The sequence below is a fragment of the Cryptotermes secundus genome, unplaced genomic scaffold (genome assembly GCF_002891405.2).
Source record: "Cryptotermes secundus unplaced genomic scaffold, Csec_1.0 scaffold277, whole genome shotgun sequence".
In the NCBI taxonomy this organism is placed as follows: domain Eukaryota; kingdom Metazoa; phylum Arthropoda; class Insecta; order Blattodea; family Kalotermitidae; genus Cryptotermes; species Cryptotermes secundus.
Genome location: NW_019720164.1, coordinates 217,572 through 244,591, shown reverse-complemented (window position 1 = coordinate 244,591; position 27,020 = coordinate 217,572). Strand labels below are relative to the sequence as shown.

General features: G+C 36.5%; 1 protein-coding gene across 4 annotated transcripts in view; it reads left to right on the top strand.

Annotated features, from left to right (window-relative positions):
* Positions 1 to 27,020, top strand: part of LOC111867150 (filamin-A) — a 308,902-nt gene that overhangs the window by 88,248 nt on the left and 193,634 nt on the right. For 2 of the 4 annotated variants that reach the window (XM_023856746.1, XM_023856728.1), the window contains exons 6-15: positions 826 to 953; positions 3,020 to 3,034; positions 11,163 to 11,301; positions 15,680 to 15,920; positions 16,177 to 16,377; positions 17,106 to 17,243; positions 19,844 to 20,101; positions 20,799 to 20,989; positions 22,559 to 22,774; positions 24,684 to 24,846. In XM_023856746.1, coding sequence (XP_023712514.1) covers positions 826 to 953; positions 3,020 to 3,034; positions 11,163 to 11,301; positions 15,680 to 15,920; positions 16,177 to 16,377; positions 17,106 to 17,243; positions 19,844 to 20,101; positions 20,799 to 20,989; positions 22,559 to 22,774; positions 24,684 to 24,846 — 1,690 coding nt within the window. The remainder of the gene's footprint in view (positions 1 to 825; positions 954 to 3,019; positions 3,035 to 11,162; positions 11,302 to 15,679; positions 15,921 to 16,176; positions 16,378 to 17,105; positions 17,244 to 19,843; positions 20,102 to 20,798; positions 20,990 to 22,558; positions 22,775 to 24,683; positions 24,847 to 27,020) is intronic. The other 2 variants (XM_023856756.1, XM_023856738.1) reach the window with 1 other exon arrangement.

Sequence of the window (27,020 nt, the reverse complement as noted above, 5' to 3'; positions counted from 1 at the left end):
GATGAGATTGATTAATGTTGTGCTAAGCATAGCTGTCTTTTTAGCTTTTAGTTTAAAAGGTTATTTAGTTTCCTGTATAAAGAACAGGCCATAATTTAGAAATTTTAATGTAGTCACCAAATATACTTTTGTTTCCTCATGTAGATTATAGTTCAGTTGGCAGGTAAGTATTGTACAGAATCAAGATAGATTTTGAAAAATTTGATGATTTACATGTGACTGTGGTCTGAAATGAGGATGTTTCTTTTTGATTTTGCTTTAGATTATTCCATCAGGAAAGTAGAAGATAATGAGGAGGAACCAGAATTTAATTGCCTAAGTCAGATACCTGTATTAAAATTTGCCTTTGGGAAGCAGATATTAGTGACTGAAATGGCACAGAATAAGATAGGGACTAGCTCTGTCAATTGGGCCTGACTGAGTAGGTTTTACTTGAAGAGATAGACAGAATCGATTTCCCGAAGCATTGTGTTTTGAAAAATAAACGGGACTGTGTTTTTAGATAAAGGCAGGACGATGGATAATGTCCAGAAACATAATATTTGTATCCTGTGTCAGGTTTTTGTTACAGTACCTTAAATGTGTGAGTTCCATAATATAATGGAATTTAGTTTTGTGGTGAATTTTTCCACATTTTCGTGATATAAATGGTCATGTAATTAAGTATATTTAATTCACTTAACTTATTGCATAATCTTTTCATACTTTTATACACCATATCATATTTACTTTGGAATCCTTCCATTCACCCATTACGTTCTGTGTAAATACATGTAATGTACATTTGTACTTCAATCTGAAGCTTTGATTTACTTTGGTTTTTAGTTAATCAAACCAGAAGAACTGGTGAACCCAAACATGGATGAAATGTCAATGATGACATACCTCTCACAGTACCCAAGTGCGAAGTTGAAGCCAGGAGCACCCTTGCGACCCCGTACTAACCCCAACAGGTAAGCTATGAGCCCACATATGTACATCGGATTGTAATGTTTATTTCATGTTACATTTCACAGACATGTGGCATATGAAGTGTCACTGGAGCAGATTTTGCTCAAGTTTCTCGTTCTAATCGTCCTTCCACCGTGTCTCCATCTTCATCACCTCTCCATAATTTATGTAACAGCCTTGAGCAGACAGCACATTATTACATCCTCACTTGTTAAGTTGGAGGTTTCTTATCTTTGGCTGGTCACTGAGTAAGGAAATTTTTATTCAAGTTCACAAACTTTATAAAAGTGAAATATTTTTTGGTATAAATAATTGGTTATAAATATTCTAGTAAGACTCTTATTTGAGCTAGATACTTGTTACATATTTCTTTCCTAGTAATATCATATTTTTTGAGTACTTGTTATGTTTGTGCATGTTGGAAGTGTAAAAATTGAAATCAATATAGTTCTGTTATAGTTAAATGTTGTTCCAGTGTTTCCTACTTTATCTTGCATTTACCATCTTTTCTCTAGTTTTATTTGACTAAGGAATGCATTATCCCTACCAGAAATATCAACTCCACAAGATTGCAAAACCAAGTATGACTGTTTTGTGGCCAGTTCTCAACAGCCTTTTTAAGGTTATAATATTAACATTGATCATTAGCACATGATTTACTATTAAACATTTTGTTACCACAGTAGTCTGAGATGAAGAGAAACTGGAGTGCCATCATTATAAAGTGAGTGCGGATGTCAGCCAATATTGATAATTTAATCATGTATGTATATGATGATTGATTTGGTACAAATTGAACAAAATAGGTCACCAAGTTACACTGAGTGCTAAATGTATTTTATACATGTTTTATTGATAAGTCTTTTAAGAGAATGGGGGCTTTTGACAGAGGTGTCCCATCATTGGGCCTGAGTATTAATTCCTTGTTTTCTCAGCGTGTAACATGAAGTTGTTGCAGTCAGTGATCAGTTCTACATGGCTGATCAATCACATGCAGAGGTAACATATCTTCAGCATATAAGTATTTATGCCTAAAGGTCAGATAATATGAAAATTGTTCTTTATAATTAGTTGAGTGTTACTTGCTTTGCTGGGCAAATTGATGTAATGTTAACACTCCTGACTTGTATTCAGAAGGTGCGTGATTGAAATGTTGACTGTTCTCCCAGCCATTGTGACTGAAGATTTTCTTTGTGACTTTTCACCGTGTTTTTTTTTTAAATAAAAAACGTATAGATATAGTAATAGTATATAGTAGTAACTAACTAATTCCATGGAGCTGAGTCCTTCTTGAGAGGCCGCCATTCACTCAGCTACTCAAGAATTTCTGAATATGTTATGCAACCAGAATGCTCATTATGAGGAGCCAGGATAATGTAGTCGGTATAGTGACCAGCTACAGGCTGGAAGATCGAGGGGTCAGATTTTGAGTCCCAGTAGGGTTATGATTTTCTCTTCTCAAGATCGTCCAGACTGGGTCTGGGGTCCACCCAACTTCCTATCCAGTGGGTACCAGGGCCTCTTTCCCTGGTGGTAAAGCAGCCAGGGTGTGAAGCTGACCACTCACTTCCAGCTATTGCCAACATCAAGAAATTGTGGATCTGTACATCCATTTCCTCATGTGCCTTCATGGCATAGTATTACCTTTTTAGAAGGTTCATTACTCTGTTCACAAGAACCCTCCACTGGTCCTTGTTCTGGGCCACATTATTCCAGTCCATACCACCCAATTCTATTTCTCTAAATATTATTAATATATGTGTGTGTGTTTTGACCAGGTTAAATTAAAATGAAAAGCTATCAGCTTGAACTGAATTCATAACAGATTTGTATCTATGTGGAATTCACTACATACTCAGAACTCATTTGTTTTGGCTGAGGCAGTTCAAAATAATGTAATTATTAATCAGTATAAAATCAGTCGTGCATTGTGTTAGCACTCACATTATCTTTTTCCTAATAAAATCTTTGGCATTAAAAGACATCCCTAGTTGTTGGCACACATTTGTATATTGTTGAAACTGAAGTGTAACTTGCTGTTATTTTCTCTTGCATTCCTGAACTGCAGCATTCCTCCGCCTCGGTAAGTCGGCGCATGCTGTTGTGCTTATTGTAGGGATGGTGTGTAGGAACATCATCATTTGAATAACAATGTAGCTTCATTAAATGGATGCAGTGCAGCTAGAGATCTAAAGCCTTTGTGACTTGGCTAGAAGAAACAGTTTTCCTTTCAGCTTTCTGTTTTTAAATAAAAAAGCTGAGTAATATCCAACATCAGAATGATACTTTTACGTTCTTAGGACAAATATTTTTTCACACTGAACTTATTTTAAAAATAGAAAACTGTGTTCAAATTCTGTGGCAGTATAGTTGGATAATTTCTGTGAATGAGTTTATGAAATGAGCTTTGGCAGTTTAATTACTCTTCTAAGGTTAAATTTTGATATATTTTTATCAATATAGCTATCTAACTACCAGACTTCCTGGGGTTAAAGTGACTGGAGCATGAAATTGGCTACTCTCTACATCTGGTGCTGAAATTAGTAATGCATGTTGATTTACCTTTGTTCCTCTGTACACCTTCGTAGCATGGTACTTAAGCCCAGGGAATAATTTACCTTCATTGTGAAAATGTAAAATATCAATTGTTTAGCTGTCAAATTGATATGATTCTGTAATATTTTATTAAGAAGCATGCATCTGTGACATGCTGTACTAGATCATGAAAATTCCCTTAGGACCATTTGCAGTCACCGAAAACATTTGTGCTAGTATGGATGGAGAAGTCTGATTCTTATGATTACATGACAATATGCATGATGATTGATTCAGTTTACAACAATCTGAAATTTATTCAGTGCTAGGAAGGATCTGATCTTGTATGAGGGGTAGGCCTTCTCAGCCCTTGCACCTGACCTACAGTGGTCTGTTGTGCTTAGGATCTGAACTTAGTGAAAGTACTGAAAAATCTCCATTGTTTCAGAAATTTTGGCCTCCTTGAGTGACTTCTCAAGTACAAATACTTTGCAAGCCATCTTAATATTGTCACGTGTTGAGTGTATAACGTGACAAATAACTTCACACCGTATTTGATATAGCAATTTTATTCCACATTCGCTCTTACAATCACACAATTAACGATCTGACAATAACTGCCATCGGCAGTATCACAAATACTACACTGCAAATGCTGTACTCCAATTGACTGGTTGACTTCCTGGCTAACTCGTGACTAGTAACTCGAGAACTTGAGAACTATCTCGTGAACTCGTAACTTGAGAACTGACTGTGAATAGTCTTCGCTGCTCCTTATTTAGCCTCGTTCCGGACAACACAGAAAACAACCACGTAATAGGTACCACTGTTGTCTGGCGCCGTGTTGCTAGCAACGCTGTCGGGAGTTGTTTACTGCTGAGTAGAAAAGGCGGCATCCCATGTTACATCACCGCAGGGAGAGGCGGAGTGTTGACTAGCTTATTACCATAGCAATGGCAACGCTCCGAAAGTGTTACGTTGCTGCTGGCGGGGTGAGGGGTTGTCCTCCATTGTGCAACACGTCACAATATAATCCAGTGACAGGAAGCAAACTTTTGTGTTCTTAATGTGGGAGATATCATTGACATCCTCAGTAACTGTGCGGTACAGGTTGGGTTTTACTTCCCCCTTCCCTCATTTGCACACAGTTTTGTGCAAGAGTGAGATATGCTAGTACATATATTGGTGAATCTTGAAAAATTTCGTGGTTGGGAACAAAATAAAAATATAAAATAATGTAAGTTAATGATTATTAGAAAGTAGTTACATTGACTCTGATAGATATTATTAGAAAGTAGTTACATTGACACTGATAGATTCAATGTGTCAGTTACTAATTTTCGGCTTTCATGGCATTGATGCTGATTCTGTTCAGATGTCTTTGCACTGTGTGAATGTTGGCAGTGTTTTGGAGATATGTGATGGCTCCATATTCAGGATTGAATGGAGGAAGGTGGGTGAATAATTGTGTGTCTGTACACATTTCAAGCAGAACATTGGGAGGGGTGGCAGTGTCCTGGTCCAGGCTTGTGGAGACATTGGACAGTGGATTTTCCTTGTCCCTTGTCCCTATTGGTGTGGACTGTGCTCTACCCTTCACCTCCTTCCAGTGGGTCTCTTGTTAGAACAATAACCTATATACATACATACAAACATACAAACACTCGCCCACTCTTATCACTTTGACCCTGAGGACGGTGGCAGTATGTTATCTCCGAAATGTCAGAAACACTGCCAGTTCTCACAGCAGTGATATGAAGACTCTGTCTTCTGTCTTACATGTATAACACTGTGTAGTCTGTTGAAAGTTAACCTTTGGTGAACTACATGGCATTATATCCCAGAAGATAGAACTTTTCCACATATGAAGTTGAACGCTGACACATCATTCATATTATGGATCCCTCTTCTTGACAGCAGTATGAGGCCCCTGACCTAACTTGGGATAATTTCAGGCTTTCTTACAAAGTTGTTACATTACATGGGGTCTAGATCTACTGACATGGAGTATTTGAGTATGCTGTCCAATTCCATTGTTTAGGATTTTTTTCATTTGTGTGGGAATGTTCAAAATGTGTACTGTACTTTTTTCTCATTTCTGATTTTTGTTCTGGAACTTTTCTTTGATGATATTACTTTGTCAGAACATTGTTCTGGTGAATTTTCACTGACAAAATGGTATAATATGATGTATTTCACATTACTGTTATTCTTGTTGTGGGTCACACAAGACATAAGTCTAAGAATAAATGAAATATACGAACCGATATATTGGGTTTCTGGACTTTATCCATCGTCCTGGTTTTTAAGATAACAAATAAAAACACGACGTTTCGGAAACTGGATCTGTTTCCGCCCTCAGGTGAAGGAAAAGGGAAACACCTATTCTGTTGGGTCCGTTAGAAAGAGCTAGCCTCAATCACTGGACAAACCAATGTCACAAAACATGAAGATTATAGAATAGGTGTTTCCCTTTTCCTTTACCTGAGGACGGAAACAGATCCAGTTTCCGAAACGTCGTGTTTTTATTTGTTATCTTAAAAACCAGGACGATGGATAAGTCCAGAAACCCAATATATCAGTGTGTTATACACCATCGTCAGAATCCTATAGTAACTAGAAATATACGAAGTTAGGAGAAATCTGTACTCACAGGTAGTTGAAAATATTAAACACGAATGCATTTTTTTCATGTTCCAAATGGGTTTTGGTGAATTATGTTCTCAGATTATGCTCCATAAATAATAAAAATTTCGTATGGTACATATTAGGCAGAAAATTCAAGGTTAGACAATTAAGTTCTAGAACTGCATACATTTTAAGAAAATCACATTTAAAGTCGAACATATCTTCCAATATTTTTCAAAATAATCCTCTTGAGATGTCACACACTTTTGTGACTGATCATAAAATTGTTGGATATACTTTTTGAGCTCAGGTGCATGTAATTCCAACAATTACTTTGTTACATTTCTATTAATGTCCTACTTGTCTCCAAATCTTCTCCCTTTCAGGCTGGATTTTATTTTTGGGAATAAACAGAAGTCTGATGGGGATTAATCAGGACAGTATGGGGGTGATTTAATTCTGAAATCCATTGTTTTGCTAAAAACTGCTTTATTGATACTGTAGTGTGAGGTCTCATGCCATCATGCAAAAGGAAACTGCTTCCTCTTTCATGAAACTGAGATGTTACTTGACGAAATCTTCCAACCAAATAAGACAATACTGCCGCATAATATTGTCACGTTTTAGGGGTGCGTGATTATTAGAAGGGGTGTGGATTGGTTTTATTAACACCTTATACACACTTCTCTGAACTACAGGCAATTACAGCACTATTGCTGATAACATACTTCACAGTTCACTGTTACACATGTGTCATCAATCTGTTACACTCTCCACTAGTTGTTCCCTGGCAATGGATTTTAACACAGGAACTATAACAGTCTCACTGTAACTGCACACTCCAAATATCACGGTACTGTAGCACAGACAAAGTCTTCCCTTTGCGGCCATACTTTCAGCTCCACCATACTGCACTCAGTTATTCTGATGTGCACTCAATAATTCTGATGCCTCAATTCCTCAATTCAATTCCTCTGCTCCCAAGCTCATATCCTAGTAGGCTGTCATCTCAAATCTCAATTGACTCAAACGATGTTCTTTGTCCTGTTTATAACCCCTCGGCACAAACCACACAGGAAAAAAACAGTCTCTCTGTTGTTGAGGTGTGTTTTTACCACACAACTGCATAGCAACGGTCATGGAACCGTTCACATAGAAAACACCACTTTTCTGATGTTTTGCACATTCATTTCTGCCGGAACCTGTTTAGTTGCCTAGCAATGAATGTCTACTCTAGCTCTGCTATTCCAGCCTTCAGGTGTGCTCACAATATTCTTTATTCGTTGTCTGACCTGGTGGAACAAATTCTTTGTGAATGATCCCCTGACTTTTGAAAAATGTGACCAACATTACTTTGTTTTTTGACTTTTGAAATCAGAATTTTTTTTGTGTCTTGGAGAACTTTGAGAGCACCATTCCATGCTTTATCTTTTTTTTTTTGGGTTCATAGTAGAAACACCAGGTCTCATCAGCCATTACAACTGAGTCAAGCAAGGAATGATCATCCACAGACTGAATAAACTCTTGATAAGCTTGCAGTCTGAGAGCATTCTGTTCATTGGCCAAACAGTGCGGAACAAACCTAATGCATACTTTCTATTTTCCATGATCTTCAAGTAAGATTTTTCAATTTGTTTCTCTTCAGATTTTTAATTCCACTTCCATCATCTGAAGAGTCATTTGACAGTCAGTTGAAATCAATTCCTGAACTCTTGATCATATCAGGAGTTCAAATGGCTGTTTGTTGTCCCTTGTGTTCGTCATCATCAAAATTTTCACAGTTGTCCCAAAATCTTCCATACCATTCAAAAACCTGTGTATGGGATAGAGCATTGTAACTGTAAGCCTGTTTTATCTGTTGTACAGTTTCAGTGGCTGTTTTGCCCATCTTGAAACAAAACTTAATGTTTGCTCTTTGTTCCATCAGTACAAACTGTTACAATAATGTGCATGGTACAGAATCTTAAACATGACCGAGCATGAAGTGACTGACCTTATACAGAGAACATGATGGAAGAGTCACCTTACGTGGACAAGTTGGAACATGTTAACATGTACTTTTAAATGTGCATAAAGGACTCAGTCCCAGAGTTTAATTTTCAAACCATGTGTAATAATTAATATCAGAATTATAGCATAGTAAATGCTGTATGTTATTTTGCCACTGTATAACCTCTCAAATGTGATGTATGCTTTAGTGTTTTATAACATAAACACTTCATCCAGTAAAAGCTCTGTTTAGAGCATTGTGCGTTTCATCTGATAGTGATAAGTTTAGATGAAGAGTCAAGATTTTTCTGTGTTAAGGAGGAGGCTTTGGCATTATTGGGATGATATAGTGTTGGGAAAGGAAGACATATTTATCATTCTCTGTTGGGAAACAGCATGCATTGTGTATCATATTTCTGATTCTTATTTTTATATTCTGCACCATAAATACTCAGTTGTATGGTTTACTTGGGCTGATATTACTTAATCCAGTTAAAGAAGAAAGACCAGTTAGACATAAGAGAATGACAACATTTTGCAGACACAGTTTATGTTTCAACACATTTTTTGAACCAGAAGATAAAGTTAATATTTTGTTCTTAAATGTTGTTGGTCTGTCACAGTCAGGTCTTTTGGAAAAAGAGTACACTAGCATTCAAGCCCTATATGTTATCTGTCATATATACATATTAGTTTTAGGTGTGCAGTGTAAAGCCAAATGATGGAATATATATTTCACCATTTGATATACTGTATGTGTGTGTGCTCTGTGGAATCACAGTGAATTGCTCTGTTCCCTTTTGCTGTTATGTTGGCTGTTTGAAACTGCTGGTGATGATACAAACAATAATTCATCTAACATTTTGTGCTGAATTTTATCTTAACATAAAACAATTTGATTTTTTGATGTTTTCATATTCACATAAATAATGTTGTGTGTGGCAGATATGAAATGCTTGTTGTATTGTCTGTCATACTAAGATTCATTGATATTGAATGTACTTAACTGATGAACAATCAAAGTTGTCTCATATAACACTACTAGAAGAAATAGTATTTGTCATGATTTTCATTATAGCACTTTACAGCTGATCAGAACTTAGTGTTTTGTGGGATTCTTGTGTATAAGGATGGGTAATTTGGACTTAATTATATGAATGGCAGTTAAATAGGTAGCTTAATGTTCAGTTAGGCATGGGATTCTTTCTTACTGTGTGCTTCAGCACAAAGATTCATTGTCTTGGAAACACAAATTAAATTCAGTTGATTAATTATTATGAATTAAGCATGATGAAATGTTGCTATAATGGACTGCCCATATTGTTTTATTGTCAAAGACAACACACCAGTGTATCCATTCATTTTACGATATTTTAATTATATGATTGAAAGATGGCACACATATGGCAAAATCTGTTGTAGATAAAGACATACGTAGTGTTTAAAGAGTAGTCCTATTGACAAGGGAAACAAGTAATAATGAAATACTGGTGACTGTGTTGTTATAATAAGAAGTGAATATGATACAGTACTAGAAGATTTTTGAACTTGTAGGACTTCAAGTGTCAACCATGGAAGGTACAATGGTTAGTATATATACTGCCTTTTAGCATTTAACATGCTCTTCATTTGCCCACAGAGTTCATTTATGTGTTTCATATGATTCTTAGGAGAGAGTGATTGTTTCCTTAAACTGTATCAATGAGTTGCTTTTCATAATGGACACACAGCATGTTTCTGAAGTAGGAATTGAGTTTTTTAAATATTGTATAGAAGAAATGCTTCAAAGAGTGAAATAATTCTTAATTTTTAAGGAAATAGGTTAAAAGTTTCTGTCAAGATGAAGCCACTTCATTATCATTGGCAGAATCTTTATAATTTTAATATATTTGTCATCATCATTCAAAGCATACTTGTGCTTTTTTAGTGTTGTGCATACACTATTGTTTTACTGTGAATCTGAGTGGAAGCTTCCAGGTTACAGGTGTGTGAAATTGGTTATAAATTAAATGCTGATAAGGAAAATGTTCACTTGTAGACATTTCTGCTGTAGTTGCTACCAGGGTATGTTTAAGTGGAGTAGTGGTGGTAAAGTCAGCAGTTTGAAGATGGTAAATCACCTCTGTGTCATGCCATGATCTAAAATGCATGGAACTTTACCTCAGTGTTACCTGTATACTAGGGCTGCACCATAGCTCAAACGGTTAGTCGCTGGCTTCTCACCGCGGCAGCCCGGGTTCAATCCCGGGTCTGGTCAAGTGGGATTTTTCATGGAGAAAGTTGCACTGGGGCAGGTTTTCTCTGAGTACTTCGGTTTCCCCTGCCAATCTTCATTCCACCAATTGCTCCACAATCTCCCTCACCTATCATCTGGGGCTGGTATAGTAGGCCAAAAGTGGCCGCAATACAAGGGACTTTTTTTTATTGCTAGTGGAGTGGGACTAAGTCCCTTGTACTGCGGCCACTTCTGGCCTATTGTACAAGCCCCAGATGATAGGTGAGGGTGATTGTGGAGGAATTGGTGGAATGAAGATTGGCAGGGGAAACCGAAGTACTCGGAGAAACCTGCCCCAGCGCCACTTTGTCCACCACAAATCCCACTTGACCAGACCTGGGATCGAACCCAGGCCACTGCGGTGGGAAGCCTGCGACTAACCGCTTGAGCTATGGCGTGGCCTACAAGGGACTTAGTCCCACCCCACTAGCATAAAAAAATAATTACCTGTATACTGTCATGGTGCCAAGTTGGGGCAATTCCACATTATTCTTGGTGTTCTTTTCATTTGAATCTTCCAGTACTTCTTCCAAATCACTTTTCATGTTAAGTGATCTGCTTAATGTACTGGCAGTAATCGTGATGATACTGAAGATGATGATAATTGTGCATTTATTATAGTTTCTGCACATCTTTCTTATATGTATGTGGGCGCTCTTCCTGAAGGGTACAGCTTTCTTTTTATTATGTAATGTTATGTTTAACTTCTTACTGCAGCTACCTCCCCCCCATTCTTCTTACTCTTCATCACAGTATACACGTATTGTGTGTAATGTTTTAATAGAGTACGGGCATATGGCCCCGGAATTGAACCATCTGGACCTGTGGTTGGAGCACCAGCAAACTTCACTGTTGAAACATTCTCTGCTGGTAAAGGCCAAATTGATGTCACTGTGGAAAACCCCAATGGACAACTGGAACCTGTGAGTGCATGTTGTTAAATATTCTTCATTTTGTACTCCCTTTTTTGTTCCTATACATCTTAGCCCTTTCATGGCCAGGTTTCTCACAATGTAGCTTACCATTCCATTTTTCACTTATAAATCATATTAAAAAATAGTCTACAATTTCATGTTCATGTAGGTCATCACTATTTGTTTCTGCACATGATGTTACACACAGGTTACAGTGAGAAAATTTGTAGATAGAAATTTCAATTCCTCATACCTAAATTACATACTACACAACAAAATTAGATATGTAAAAAACAGAACAATTTTAGTTCTACATTAAAATGCTTCTGCAAAAAATTCGTACTGCTGATACTGTGAATGTTTAATTGAAATATGCATATCTACTACCATGATGATCTCAAATACAGGAATTTAGTCTGAATTTACACAGTAGTTGCATTTTCTAGAGTGGTCATGTAACTTGTCTTTTTTTTTTTTTTGTTCTTTCCTCAGTGATTTTAATGTCAAATGAAAAATACAAAATTCTATTAACCTTAAAACAATTCATTTTACCTAATTTCATACTAATTCTTTTGTTTTAGACAATGTGTCCATTATTTTTAGTTTTTCTATAAAGAATAAATTAAAGAAAATTGTATGAAATATCAGTGTAACCTAAAATTCATGTAAATCAAAATCCTATAAGTCGGGAGATACTGATATGTACCATAGGAGTTGCATAGACAATTTCTTACTTTGATTGAAATCCAGTTGTGCACTAACATGAAGGGTATGCCATACCCTTTGAACAATTAAAAAATACTGAGTTTGACTCATTGACATTAAACGAAATCACTATTCAGAGTAAACCTAATCCAAAACATGACACTCTGTGCATTGAAAATCATTATAACAAAAGGAACCTGTCAATATTTCATCAAAATATACGAGGTTTACATAATAAATCTAATGAAATTTTATGTCATTTTGTATCTGAATCTCCTCATTTATTGTGTTTTACTGAACAACATTTATCAATGTCTGAAATTCAATCTATACATATTGATAGTTATTCTCTTGGTGCACACTTTTGTAGAAATCAGATGTGGAAGGGTGGTGTGTGCGTATTTGTTAAAAATGTCATAAACTACTCCGCTCTAAATTTGGAAACTTACAATACCGACAAAGATCTTGAGATTTGTGCTATTCAATTAAATATTTTGAATAGAAAATTCTGTATTTTAACTATATATAGGTCACCAACTGGAAATGTTTCCAAATTTCTAATGGATTTAGAGCTGATTTTACCGTTAATTTATAATTCCAGAGTTGATTTAATCATTTGTGGCAATTTTAATATAAACTGTTTGGAAGAAACAAGTAGGGTGACACAATTAAAAGCCCTTTTTGAAACATTTAATCTAATAAATATTGTCACTTTTCCCACTAGAATATGTGCTAGCACTAGTACTGCTTTTAATAATATCTTTATAGATATTTCCAAATATGATTATCATTCTGCCTCGTATCTACATAACGGATTATCAGACCATGAAGCCCAGTTACTCAAAATAGTGCTTCCGGTAAAAGATAAAAAAGATTTTCAGACATACTCCTATATAAAAATCGATGATTTTACAGCTGCAGAATTTTTGTTACAACTAAGTTATGAAACTTGGGATGAAATTTTTGAGGAGGAGGAGGATGTAAATCTTTTATTTAACTCCTTCTTAAATACTTATTTGAGAATCTTTAATGCAAGTTCCCCCCCCCAACAGAAAAAAAAAACACTACATTAAAGAATGATATCACTTGGATTACTCAAGGTATTAAAACATTTTGTAAACATAAAAGGGAGCTATATGTAATGATGAAAAAAATGTAAATACATCCATTAAATCATATTATGATAAATATTGCAAAGTATTAAAAAAGATTATAACTGCAGCAAAGAAAATGGCATATAATTTTTGTACTAAAACACATGATAAGATGAAATCTACCTGGAAAATTATAAATATAGGAACAGGTAAATCTACTAAACAAGATGATGCCGATTAGTTAAATGATAAATCCTGTAATCAGAATGTTGCAGAAACTATAAATGAATATTTCCTACCATTAGCGGATACTTTGGCAAACTCAGTAACAAATAGCCTTGGTAGTTTACCTGAAATGAACTACTTGTCATTTATGGAACAGGCAATAAAATTTAAATTTCCAAAAAATTTGTAATAAACCAGTTACTACTGAAGAACTTAAAAAAATCATTTACTCTTTTAAAACTAAAGATTCCTGTGGCTATGACCTGATATCTTTGAGGGTCTTAAAAATGAGTACAGTCCTTTTAAGTTCGCCCCTTAATCATATCTGTAATAAAATTATAAGATTTGGTGTTTTCCCAGAGAGACTAAAATACTCAATAATAAAGCCACTTTATAAAAAAGTGGATAAAAAATTAATATCAAATTACAGACCAGTTTCTCTGCTAACATCATTTTCTAAAATAGTTGAGAAAGTTATATTTAACAGACTGATGAATCATTTGTATAAGTATGCTATTCTTAGTCCAAGTCAATATGGCTTTCAGAAATATTTGTCCATGGACATTGCTGTTTATGCCTTATTGAATGAGGTTTTAACTGCCTTAAATAACAAATCTAGAGTCAAGGGAATTTTTTGTGATATTGAGAAAGCGTTTGACTGTGTAAATCATGATATTATTCTTCATAAACTAGAAATATATGGAGTTACAAGTTCAACCAATAAATTATTTTCGCAGTTTTTAAGTAATAGATACTAGCATGTAAATTTAAAAGATAAATCAAGTGGTCAGATCTTAACATCAAATTGGTCTAAAATCAAACATGGTGTACTTCAAGATTCAGTCCTGGGACCTTTGTTATTTTTGCTATATATAAATGATTTCCCAATGGCCATTAATAAGTTATCTATGCCTATTTTATTTGTGGATGATACTAGTCTAATAATTACAGACAGAAACACGGATAATATAAACGCTAAATTAAATATGAATTTTCAAATAGTGCACAAATGTTTAAATCAAATTTGTTATCTATTAATTTTTTAAAAACCTATTGTATGCAATTTAATACAAACAACACCGTATCAACTGATACTATATTGACCTGTAATAATAATGTTATAACTGAAGTTTCCCATATTAAATTTCTAGGTCTAATAATAGATGATACATTGACTTGGAATTTGCACACAGATAAGCTTATGAAGGGATTCACCAGAATGTGTTATATGATTAGAGCAGTTAAACCCTATATGTCCTCTACTTCATTAACAATGATCTGTTATTCTTTATTTCATTCTGTTTTAGCTTATGGTATTTTATTTTGGGGTTTATCATCAAGCAGTGATAAACTCTTTAAGCTGCAAAAAAGAGTTGTATGTATAATGACAGGTCATGGAAATAGGACTTCATGTAGGGCTCTTTTTAAAAAATTGGAAATATTGCCACTGAAATCACAATATATTTTTTATATTTTATTATTTGTTGTAAAGAATAAAAACTTTTTATTACAAATTATGATAGCCATAATGTGAAGACTATACAAGGTGAAAATCTTCATTTTCCTCTTTCGAGATTAACTATATATCAAAAGGGCATATATTTTACCAGTATTAAAATTTTCAACAAATTACCTTCTTATCTTAGAGTTGATTGGGTCACCTAAAAATTTAAGAGAACCTTAAAAAAATGTCTGGTTTCTAATTGTTTTTATAATTTGGAGAAGTTTTATGATATTAATTTTTAACCATTTTGTAATCTTTTTGGTCTATATGAAATATTATGTATATATGATCTTTTGCCTTTTATGTTTGACTTTTTCCTGCATTAATTGTAACATGTTACTTTGCATAGTTGTGAAATTTTTTTAGACAATGTGCCCTATTGCACAGCTATTCTCATATATTTTTCTATCATGTAATTGTTGGACAAGTAGAATTTTGCAAGGCTGACTATATATTTATTGACGGTAACTACATCTGCTGAAATTGTAATTTCTTATGGATCTATGGCGGACTAATAAATACAAATACAAAAAAAGAATACCAAGATACAGATATTTCTTTTGGCTGTGGAAGGTTAATATGTAAAGAGTAAAATATTTAGAAGAGAAAAGTTTGCCTTTAATCGTAATTTCTGCCATACCATCATGTTTTGGGTTGACTTAACAGTCCCTCACATATACATGTCTTATATTGTTGTCACTGTTCATTAGTGTGATGGCTTAGACATAACATTTCATGGTGTCTTAAAATTAGTGGTTACAGTGAAATAATTTGCTGCATTTATTTTAAGCATGTCCCATGTTTTATTGATGTTAGTAGCATATTATTATTGTTGTTGTTGTTGGTGATTTGGTTTCAGGTTGATATTCGTTTCAATAAGGATCGTAATTTGACATACAGTGTGTCTTACGTTCCTCGTTTGGAAGGAAATCACAAAGTGTCTGTAAAATTTGCTGGACGTGAAATACCAAAATCTCCTTACACTGTTGCTGTGGAAGGTCATGCAGGTGATCCAAGCAAGGTTACAGCTTCAGGACCTGGGTTACAGCCTGATGGTGTAATGATAAACCGACCAACATACTTTGACATCTCTACCAAAGGTATGCAGCATTTGGGATTTCTGTAAAGCCCAGGAGATGGTTGTGCATGTTTGGGTAGTTATTCTAAGAAGGAAACATCAGGGCCAGGTAGAAAGTATTGTGAAAATTGAAATATGTCTCATATTGTACCTTAAAAATTGTACATTTTTCTGTTTTTGTTTTTTATTTTTTGGAATAAAGCATGAAATTGTAAGTAGATATATTCATATTAACCCTGGGGTTTCTAAAATGAGTTTTCAATATATTGTTCTGACAGATGCTGGTCGTGGAGTTCCAGAAGTCATCATTCTTGATCCATCAGGTCACAAAAACACAGTGCCAGTGAAAGTGCGTCCTATTTCTCAAGATGTGTGGCGATGTGAATATGTGTCCCCAGTCGTTGGTTTGCATTCTGTCAATGTGTTCTTTGCAGGACAACCCATACCCAACAGCCCTTATGGGGTGAGAGTGGCACCAGGTATGTTGCTTAGTTCGAAATGTGTTGGGCTTCTAGGATTAAACCTTTTGATACCTACCTGAGCACACACTGAGCCATGCGTGTTGCTCACACTTTGTTAATCACATAATGTGCTCAGATGCTGCAGAGCATTTATTTTAATGCCTATCATAAAATCTGTGACTCTTATTTGAAGAATTTTTCCACACAGTGAATATTTAAAGGAATGTAAGAAGAAACAGTTTCTAACTCTTTTCAATATGACATCTCAAGTAAAAAAGTAACTTTACAATATTAGTTTTTAATTTACAGTAAATGGATATCAATGCAGAGGAGGTATGCAAATTTTCAAGGAAAATATGTTTAAAAATCATTTATGTATTCCCATGTTACGAGTAAAACTGCTTGTTATTTTCAGCCTGCAATCCCCAGTCTGGTGCTTTATACATTGTCACAAATAATTACATTTTTAAAAAGGAAATACATATAAATATTTCCAGAGTCTCCCTTCTTGCTATCTTTGTCTTCTGTCCCATGACTAGTGTAATGGATATGAAGATTTTCCTTGCATTTCAGTCTTACAGTATGATAATTCTTTGATGCCATTAAATGTAAGATGAACTCAGATTTCAGAAACTGAAATGTGAAAATTTTGTATTCAAATTGAGGAAATTAAGTAGTTGGAGCTGATGTGGCACATGTATGGGACACATCCTCTTTAGTTTCATAATGCTGTGTTTCATTATTAGTGTCAGATGCTAAGAAGGTGAGGGCCTCAGGCCGAGGTCTGCAGCCAAGTGGAGTACGGGTAGGCGATGTTGCTGATTTCAAGATTTACACAGAAGGAGCAGGAGAAGGAAGCCCAGAAGTGCGTGTTATTGGACCAGGTACTTGCACATTTTGTCAAGCTTACAAAAGAAACATTTGTTATTGTTTATGTTGGTAAATACCACTTTCACGATGATTATGTCAAAAGGAAATACAGAGTGTACTTTGATGAGGAAAAGGTTACGCTTTTTTTTCACCACAGAAATTTGCAGATATCAAAGTGCTTTCACTTTTCATGGTCAAGGTAATTCCTTTTAATGTCATCAGCTTCTCATCAAAGAAATGGGTGAAACCTTTTCCAGTCATTGCATTTAGAAAAAATTCTGCAACCAAGTTGTCAGGGGTTTTTAAATGCCAATTGTCCAATTCTGGGGCCAACTCAAGACTGCTATAATATCTCTCAGTGAAATAGTGGTAGTCTTCAGTACCAGCTACACTGAGTCATAGTCTGTCCATTAAGAAAAGAACTATTCTTGTAATGAACTGTTTTTCAGAGTATGGTAAGTTATACTTCACCTGTAAGTTTTCTGTAATTTGGAATTATACTGTGAATGTAATCAGTGTAACTTTCAGCTAATGCAAATAATCTGATGCCCCACTTCGTTGGTTTTTTGTATTATAAGTTTTGAAAATTAATTTGTGCTTGAACCCAACTGCTGATTCATCTATTACAATGTTACCTGGCATAATTTTTTTTCTTAAATTGTTTCTCTATATGTTTTATCACTCCATGTACTTTCTTGTCTTTTTGACGGCATCATTTCCCCACATGCATCATTACCCATTGTCACCTCTTACCACCCACCAACACGTCACAACACTTGTTTCACTCTCACACTCATTTTTCAATATTTCATTGCTCAATTCTTCACTCGCAGTTTATCCTTCAGTTTCCAACTTAATCTCATCATCATAGTCAATATGGAGTTCTTCGCTGAACATATCAGTACTAGATGCTTCATCCCCATCACACAAGGGATTATATCTAGTTTCTTCAATCAGGAGGGCCTTGGTTAGGCTGAACATAAAGGGATGCTACTAACACGTGACACACCGTAATATATAAATGGCATTTATTCTTAAGAAGTTCAAATTATGACTTCCAGATGGCAGAAGGAGGCATACAAAACATTCATGCGTGTGTTGGTATAGTCTGCAACGCCAACTAGTGACGTATGACCGAAATATGACATGAAACATAGTTTGTCGATAATATATCGACATTTCTTCATGGAAGCACAGTCACAATGTCGATTATGTATCGACATTTGACCAGAAAGGTTTAACATATTTAGATATTCGTTGATGCACAATTAATAATGCAATAACTTTAGGCACAATCTTATATGCAAGGGAGCTCTGAAAATCACTGCATATAATACTGTGTAATGTTAATTCCTTTACTCTGAGTCCAGACAACTGTCATGTCAGAGTTTCAGAAAACCTGTATATTTATCTCCAAAAATATAGAGTAGATAAAATATGTTAGAATGAAGGTAATATTTTATATGTTTTGTACATTTTTCATAATTTCGGCCTTTTTAAAGGTATCTGATTAATGTAAGTATTAAGAACACTGAGTGAACTCTAGAACATACATTTTCCATTCCTCTTTAACTTCAAACATCCTTTCTGTTCACATTTTTCTAAACAGTTTTTAGTTTCTTAATATACGAGGGGGTACCCAAAAGAAACCGAACTTATTTTTTTTTAAACTTATTTATTCAAATTTTAAGCACAAACCTTCAATCCCCTTCAAAGTACTCTCCACTTACACTAATACACTTGTCTAGTCTTTTATTCCATTTTTCAAAACATTGTCTAAATTCATCTTTTGAGATGCTTGACAGCGCCTCCGTCGTTTTTTCCTTCACCTCAGCAACATCAGCAAAACGCTGAAAAAAAGTTTTGATCATTTCGGGACTCTTCTTTCAAAGCACAGCATGCTTCCACGCGACCTTGTTTTTGTTCAGCAGTCAGCAGTCATGGCACGAATTTCGCAGCCACCCTTTTCATTCCCAAATCTTCTGTCAAAATTCGCTGAACTGAGCTCCAAGTCACTCCCGACAGCTCCACAATTTCTTCAATGGTCCGTCGTCAATCTTCCTTGATGATTTCACGAATTTTTTCAACATTTTCATGTGTTCGGGCCGTGGAAGGACGACCAGAACGAGGTTTGTCATCAATTGACATTTCACCATTTTTGAAATGGGAAAACCACTCAGACACTTGAGTTTTCTCCATAGCATCGTCCTTGTACACCGTTTTTAACATTTCAAAGGGTTTCTGTTCCACTTTTCCCGAGCAAAAAGCAGAATTTCACTGCCGCATGCTGTTCACGAAAATCAGCCATTGCGAAAACGACGATCACACAAAACAGTTGTCACTATAAACTCTGCCGAAACTAGTCCTTACCTTCTGAAGCAACGGTAAGTCAGCTTATCGACTCAGGAATGTTAGCTCTATGCGCTCATAGCGGCAAAACGCAGTACTACAAAAGCTCTGCCCACAAAAAAATTAGTTCGGTTTCTTTTGGGTACCCCATCGTATTTCTTAAGAGCCATCTATATTGTAAAGTAATACTGTAGTGAGTGCATAAAGTGACCATATGCTTGCCAGGTCAGGGACATTATGTAGAACATCTTGCTGGTTGGTGCAGGTGGGGTAAATGAACCAGTGAAGATTCGTAAAGTGGATGGCACATCCTATGAAGCAGTTTACCATCCTCGCAAAGAAGGGCGACATGTTGTGATGGTGTCATTTGCTGGACAGGAGATTCCACGATCACCATTTGATGTGAATGTTGGTCCGTACAAGCAGACCAGAATCCATGCATATGGACCAGGCTTGGTAGGTGGTGTAGTGGGGTACCCTGCCCTCTTCACCGTGGAAACAAATGGAGAAACTGGAGCTCTAGGTATGCAGTTTTTTATTCAAGTTTTCTTTTTTCCAAAATTTCTGCTGAAGTTTATTTTGTAGAAAAATATTTTAATTTTGATTTATTATTTATCTGTTCTTGGGCCCTTACATTTACTATATGATTTAATTATAATATAATAAACTATTATTTTCTTCCTTGAACTGGTTCTTAGAGCCTGTAATATGGAAACTGATGGAATAGAGTTGGAACCTGGACCTCATTATCATGAGATATTCTACTAGCAAGTTAAAATTATTGCCTTTTTTTTTTTTTTGTTTTAGATTTTTGTCCTCACATCCATTACTCTTCACTTTGTACTATGAAAGTTTTTCTTAAGCTTGCAGTCATTATGTTCTGTAGAAGTATTTTATTCAAATTATGAAGTCTGGCTATAAATTATTAAGAATTTTTGTAGATAATTCCTTGTTAATATTTCATGACTTGGTGTTATTTAAGTAAAACCAGAGAGAAGTTGATATCACTGATGTAGAAATTAGTGTATTAATACAGGCATTAGTTCATGGAGTTATACTGTGGTCTGTCATATTAATTGAATGTGAGAGTGTTGTTAATAACAACCTCATAATGTTGTGATAGTCATTAACTCAAAACCTGTGTACAGACATTTGTAATTTATATTCTTCTTGGCTTTGAAAGTACATAATGAATATTTGAAGCTAGATTCTTTTGACAGGTTTCAGTATTGAGGGTCCATCACAGGCAAAAATTGACTGTCATGACAATGGTGATGGTTCTGCCGACGTGCGATACTATCCAACTGCCCCAGGGGAATATGCTGTACACATCTTGTGTGACAACGAGGATATTCCAAAATCACCATACATTTCTCAGATTCTTCCAAGTACAGACTATTACCCTGATAAGGTATGGAAGGTGAAAATTAATAATCTCTGGTATTTAACATACTCTTGTCATTATGCATACACTAAGATGCTATTAAATTCACATTAGAGATATTCTGTTGTTTAGAAATAAACATCTCACTGTGTATTCAATGTGTGATATACAAAATGAAGTAACTTAATATTCAAAATATGAGGTTCAAAATTCACAGTTTTGTGTTGGAATTTAGCATGACTGGTGGCTTGTGTATTATTTTTCTTCAAGTTTACATTCTGAAATTATATTGTGGGTGTATTGTGAAATATCTGTTATTAGGATTTAAGAACTTCAAAGTCTCAAGTCCACTTATTATAACGTCTCTCTGATGCTTATTCCTATTACTTATATTTTAAATGCATGCATATCCTAGAATAAATGTGTTATAATTTTCATGAGCATTTCTATGGTCATCATTTAATAAAATTATTACCATGTTCTGTTGTTATTAAAGATTGTGTTACCATCATTTATTAATAACACACTTAAATCAGTGTTTGGAAATACTGCATTACAACTGTAAATTTGACAGAACCAGTTGAATGTACTTAGCATCCACTGGGTAAGAAACTTTGAAGGGGCTGAGCCTGAAATGGCACAATAATTGTAAGTTAAGTTTTATAACTTCTTGATCTTATAAACTAGGGTGGGTTAGTATAGTAATACCTGGCAGTACAATATCACAGATTTTCATTCCAGCAATGTTTGATTAAGTAAATTTTGTAGTTGGTGGAATTCACTGTAGTAGGAGTTCATTGTATTGAAAATAATCTGTAGGTACTATAACACTCTCTGTATAGTATTAGAAGGTCATTTTTTGTGTCACATGAGGTGTTAAAACGTATTTATTCACCCTGTGGAACAGAATCTTCTGATAGACTGACAACTGTTCGGTTGGTTAATAATTTCTCCACCTTGTAGGGGATTGGAAGGTTCATAACCATGTTTTTTTTCCCTTTATTATCATTATTANACATGACTAGACCCAGGCTCAACCCTGGGCCACCGTGGTGGGAAGCCAGTGACTAACTGCCTGAGTTAGCCAGTTGGCCAGCAGCGCCATAGCTGAAGCGGTTAGTCACTGGCTTCACACCACGGTGGCCCAGGTTCTATCTCGGGTCTGGTCAAGTGAGATTTGTGGTGGACAGAGTGGTGCTGGGGCCGGTTTGCTCCGAGTACTTCGGTTTCCCCTGCCAATCTTCATTCCACCAAATTCTTCATCATCATAATCACCTGGGGCAGGTACAATAGGCCAATCAATGTCCTCTGTGCCGAGTGGACCCAGCTGGACTCCATCCCCCACTAAGCGAATTAAAAAAAATTAGCCAGTTGGCCACTTCCTAACCATGTTTGTGATAACAAAAACTACAGCAACTCAAAATTTACTCATCTGATTTATGGTTATATTGAAATGTTTTTGTAATTAACTACATCCTAGATGAGTATTAATATTAACCTGGAAAAGTGAAAATGAACAGTTAACAGATTATAACAAAATTGTGTGCAATCACCATATTTATTTTCCCAAACTAAAATCTTTCATTGTTAATACAGGTTGAGTGCTTTGGTCCTGGTGTGCAGCGTGATGGAGTGAGTAAAGGCCAACGGGCGCAGTTTACAATTGATACACGACGTGCAGGATCAGCCCCTCTTGATGTCCAAGTCCTTGATGCCAACTACAACAACATTGATGTAAATGTTCGTAGTAATGGTGATGGTACATACACTGCAGAATATGTCCCCAAGACTGGCTCACGCCATACAGTGCAGGTAAATATTTGTTCCTCTTTATGCACTTTTATTGTAACTCCTCCTTTAAATGCTGATTAGTGCTGTAAATTATGGAATGTGTATAATATTACATGATGTGAGATTTGAGGTTTTCATGGTGGTGACTATGAAGAAAGCAGTCTTCTGGGATGTGGCGCTGTGTAGATATTGTGTTAACCGATGTTTTGGAGGAATGTATCACCTCCATCTTCAGGGTAGAAGAAAAAAGAAAATCTGCTAGCGAATAACCAGTGTGAGCAGGTGCTAATAGATTGCTACTTGGCCAGTCCATTGGTGCGCTAGTGGCTGTTTAGCAATGGCCGTTTGTTTCATCTGTTTCATGGCTTTGGCCTATAAACAAATGTTGTTTCAGAGCCTTTCTCTATCAGCAGCTGTTTTTCTGGCTCCACAATTCTTGCTTTGAGCAAATATGCCACTATTTCATGCATTCCATTGTACCAGCACCATCCATTTTGTGGCAGACTGTGTGGCAACATTGTTACTTGCGAATCTTCTATTATTGCACGAAGGCACTGCAGACACATATGTGACATGTTCCTCTGTTACAAATGAGCGTGGCAGTGGTCATGAGACATGGCAGTCTTGGAAATATGGTTGCAGAGCTGTTACCTCACGGTGGCTGTCTCTGCTGATTAAATTGTTCTGGCTTTCAGCAGACATGCTGCAATACTGTAGCTGGTTTCAGGAATGGACTTCTTAACCTAGAACTTTCGTTCTGTTTTAACTGGGTGTGGTTCACTGCATATGTGGTTGCATAAATAACCATCATTCTGTTCATGAAGTGTGATTGCATGATTGGAACATTTGACTTTGGTGTGCAGTTAGTGCACCGGGAATAATTGGGCCCATGTTTCTATATGAAGCAGTAAATTCCAGACATATAGATTGATTCTGTCAACTTTCTTTGATCAACTAGATAATGAAGTAAACTTACATGGGAAATTTGTGCAAGATACTGCAACAGTACAAATTGTGAACAATTCTGTGGATTCATTATATGAAGTCTTTTGTTAATGAGTCTTAAGTCAAGGAGTGTGAACTCTGAGATCACCCAGTTTATGTTCTTATATATTTATTTGTGGGCCACACTTAGAGAGAAAGTATATGTGAACAATCTATGCCTTTAGCTAGAACTGCAAGAAACTATTAGGCATGAAATTTGTGCTGTTCACATTCAGTTTCTGTGTAAACATTCTCATAATTTTGAATCATGCTTAGAAACAGGGTCGTCGAGGCTTTTCTATAAAATGGGGTGAGTTATACTAAGTGGAAAGCAGGTGTGAATTGTCAGCTACTTTAGTGGATTTGTGCAAGAAGAGTGCTGTATCAGTTACGGGATTCAGTCTACCAGTAAATCGTACACCTTTTATACTCAGCTTTATACATTCTGCAAATGTCATTCACTCTCTGACTTTATAGGTTTCTCTTCATAATTGATGCATCCTACTTATGGCTACAGATAAATTGATTTTTCATCACACAGTCTATAGAAGATTGTAATTTGTATATTTCTTTTCTCTTGCTGCAAGTGGCTGTAGAAAGCTGATTTCTTATGCATCATGGCAAGAAGAAGAATTTAAGTTAAATGATAACCAGTGCAAAGGAAATTTCTTGATTCTTTTCAAACATTATGATGACTGGGAGAGCAGCTAAGGTTCCTCTACACAGAGGAGAGTTTTTAATTGGCATCACTTTCTGCGCGAGGCAGATAAGGTGTGGTGATGGTATCTTTCTTGAATTTGTTTAGGGTATGGTTAAATAGTGGGCTGTTGCTGCTAAAGTTATGAGTCTTTGGATTCCATAATATTAGTAAGTCATTTTGTTTCCCATGAGAAACTTTTGTACTTTCCTGTGTAGTCTGTTGACCTGTTCTTGCCCTGACATACAGGTGAACTATGGTGGTGTAGCAACTCATAACAGTCCCCATAGGGTGTTTGTGTCAGAACCAGCTAATGCTGCGAAGGTGCACATCTTTGGTCCAGGAGTCGAGAAAGGAGTGAAGTGCAACACAGACACACACTTCAATATTGACTGCAGAGAGGCGGGACAAGGTATATTACATTACACGAAGTGAGAAGTGAAACAAGTTTTTAAGAATTCTGTTCTGTCATATGTGGTCATGGTTTGTTTGTGGATTTAGAACTGATACTTCTATTCCTTCTTCTGGTTTATTTTGTGATACTGTTAGTATCTCGTTATAGTCTCAACGGGTAACATAATTAGTGAATTTGAAAAGGATTTGGAAGGAAGCAGTTGTAGCCTAATTGAGGTACTAACGGAGCATTTAATTCTGATTTCCATTTAATTTTTTATATAGTAGCTGCTCAGGTGTCTGTAAGACATTTGTAAGGTCATAAATAAATAAATATTGTGACGAATTGCGCTATGCAGGACACCCCCTCCCCCGCCAGTGGTGACATAACAACACTGGAGTGCTGTCACTGCTACGGTAACAGGCCAGTCAACACTCCACCCCCCCTCCCCCTGTGGTGATGTAACAGCACTTCCCACTGTGACGTAACAGAGGACACCGCTGTAACACGAGGCAACAAGGAACAGTATAAAAAGCCGGCTGAGCAGTATGTGACCAGAGAGTGTGTGATTAGGAGTGACACAGTGTGGATCGTGAAGTCGCTGAAGTCAATTGCAGTCTACCTTTCGCCAGAGTGAATGGAAACGGGAGAAGTATTTGTGATACTGCCGATGGCAGTAATCATGAGATTGTAAATTATGTAATTGTAAGAACGAATGTGGAATAAATTTGCTATATCCAGTATGGCGTATCTGGAAGAAGAAGAAGAGATGATGGCCTACCAGGAGATGGAGCCACGTCTAGAAGAAGAACAGCTGACCTCACTGGACAGGAAACCTGAGACGGCAGAATGACGAGAGGTCCTTAGGGAAGAAACAGCATAGGGACCGAAAACCGGCAGTGGAGCGCTGCCACCAGGAACCGAAGGATAAGACAGGAAAAGTGTGGATCCCAGAAGAGATTGGCCATTGCCCACAGAGGGACGAGCCGCCGTGCAAAAGTGGCACGACAGAAGGAAAACATCGTTGGGAGAAACTGCACCATGGCCGTGATTGAGCGAGCAACCCAGGGAGTAGGGCTGCTCAGAAAAACTTTATGGACGCACCATAAAGGAAAAAGACGAACAAAGGACTGAGGCGGCAAGCGGCCGCTGTACGTGAGAAAGAAGAGGGAAACCGTGAACTGCATTGAAGGGTGTGGATAAGAACAGCGATCACACCTGGAAAGTGGAGAAACAAGCAAGAAGACCGTCAATTTGATTTTCAGAGGAAAGATCGCGAAACAAGTAGTTGGTACTTCCAGCAGGTTACGAAAAATAATAAAATGGACTTTGTGGAGGTGTAGACCCCCTCCAAAACGTAAAAAGATCCTGCAAGCAGAGGAGGGACCAGTAATGAGAAAAACCTGAGACGAATGAATGTGAAACGATGGGATCGACAAACACTGGACAATGGAGTTGTTCGCAACGAACAATCCTAAGAAGGGAGCGGATGTAACGGCCGAAGAATAGTGACCGCAAAAGGAGTACCTGGACAAAAAGAAAACGTTGTAAGAACAGCCTTCACACAAAAGGAATGGGGATGCACCATTAGGCTATTCGGGATGAACATCCTTAAAGAAGGAGCAGTGTGACATATTGCGCTATACAGGACACCCCCCCTCCCCTGCCAGCGGTGATGTAACAACATTGGAGTGCTGTCACTGTGATGGTAACAGACCAGTCAACACTCCACCCCCCTCCCCCGCGGTGATGTAACAGCACTTCCCACTGTGTCATAACAGAGGATACCGCTCTAACACGAGGCAACAGGGAATGGTGTAAAAAGCTGGCTGAGCAGTATGTGACCAGAGAGTGTGATTAGGAGAGTCAGTGTGGATCGTGAAGTCGCCGAAGTCAGTTGCAGTCTAGCATTCGCTGGTGTGAATGAAAACAGGAGAAGTATTTGTGATACTGCCGATGGCAGTAATTGTGAGACTAAGTTGTGTAATTGTAAGAGCGAATGTGGAATAAATTCGCTATATCCAATACAGCATGAAGTTAGTTGCCGCGTGACATATGCCCAAAACGTGATAATATGTGTGTATATATATATATATATATACGAGGGTCGATCAATAAGTACCCGTGTTTGAAGACAGGTGGCGTTGCTGAGGGAAGTTGGCTTTACCGTCGTGTACTGCCATCTGTCAAAC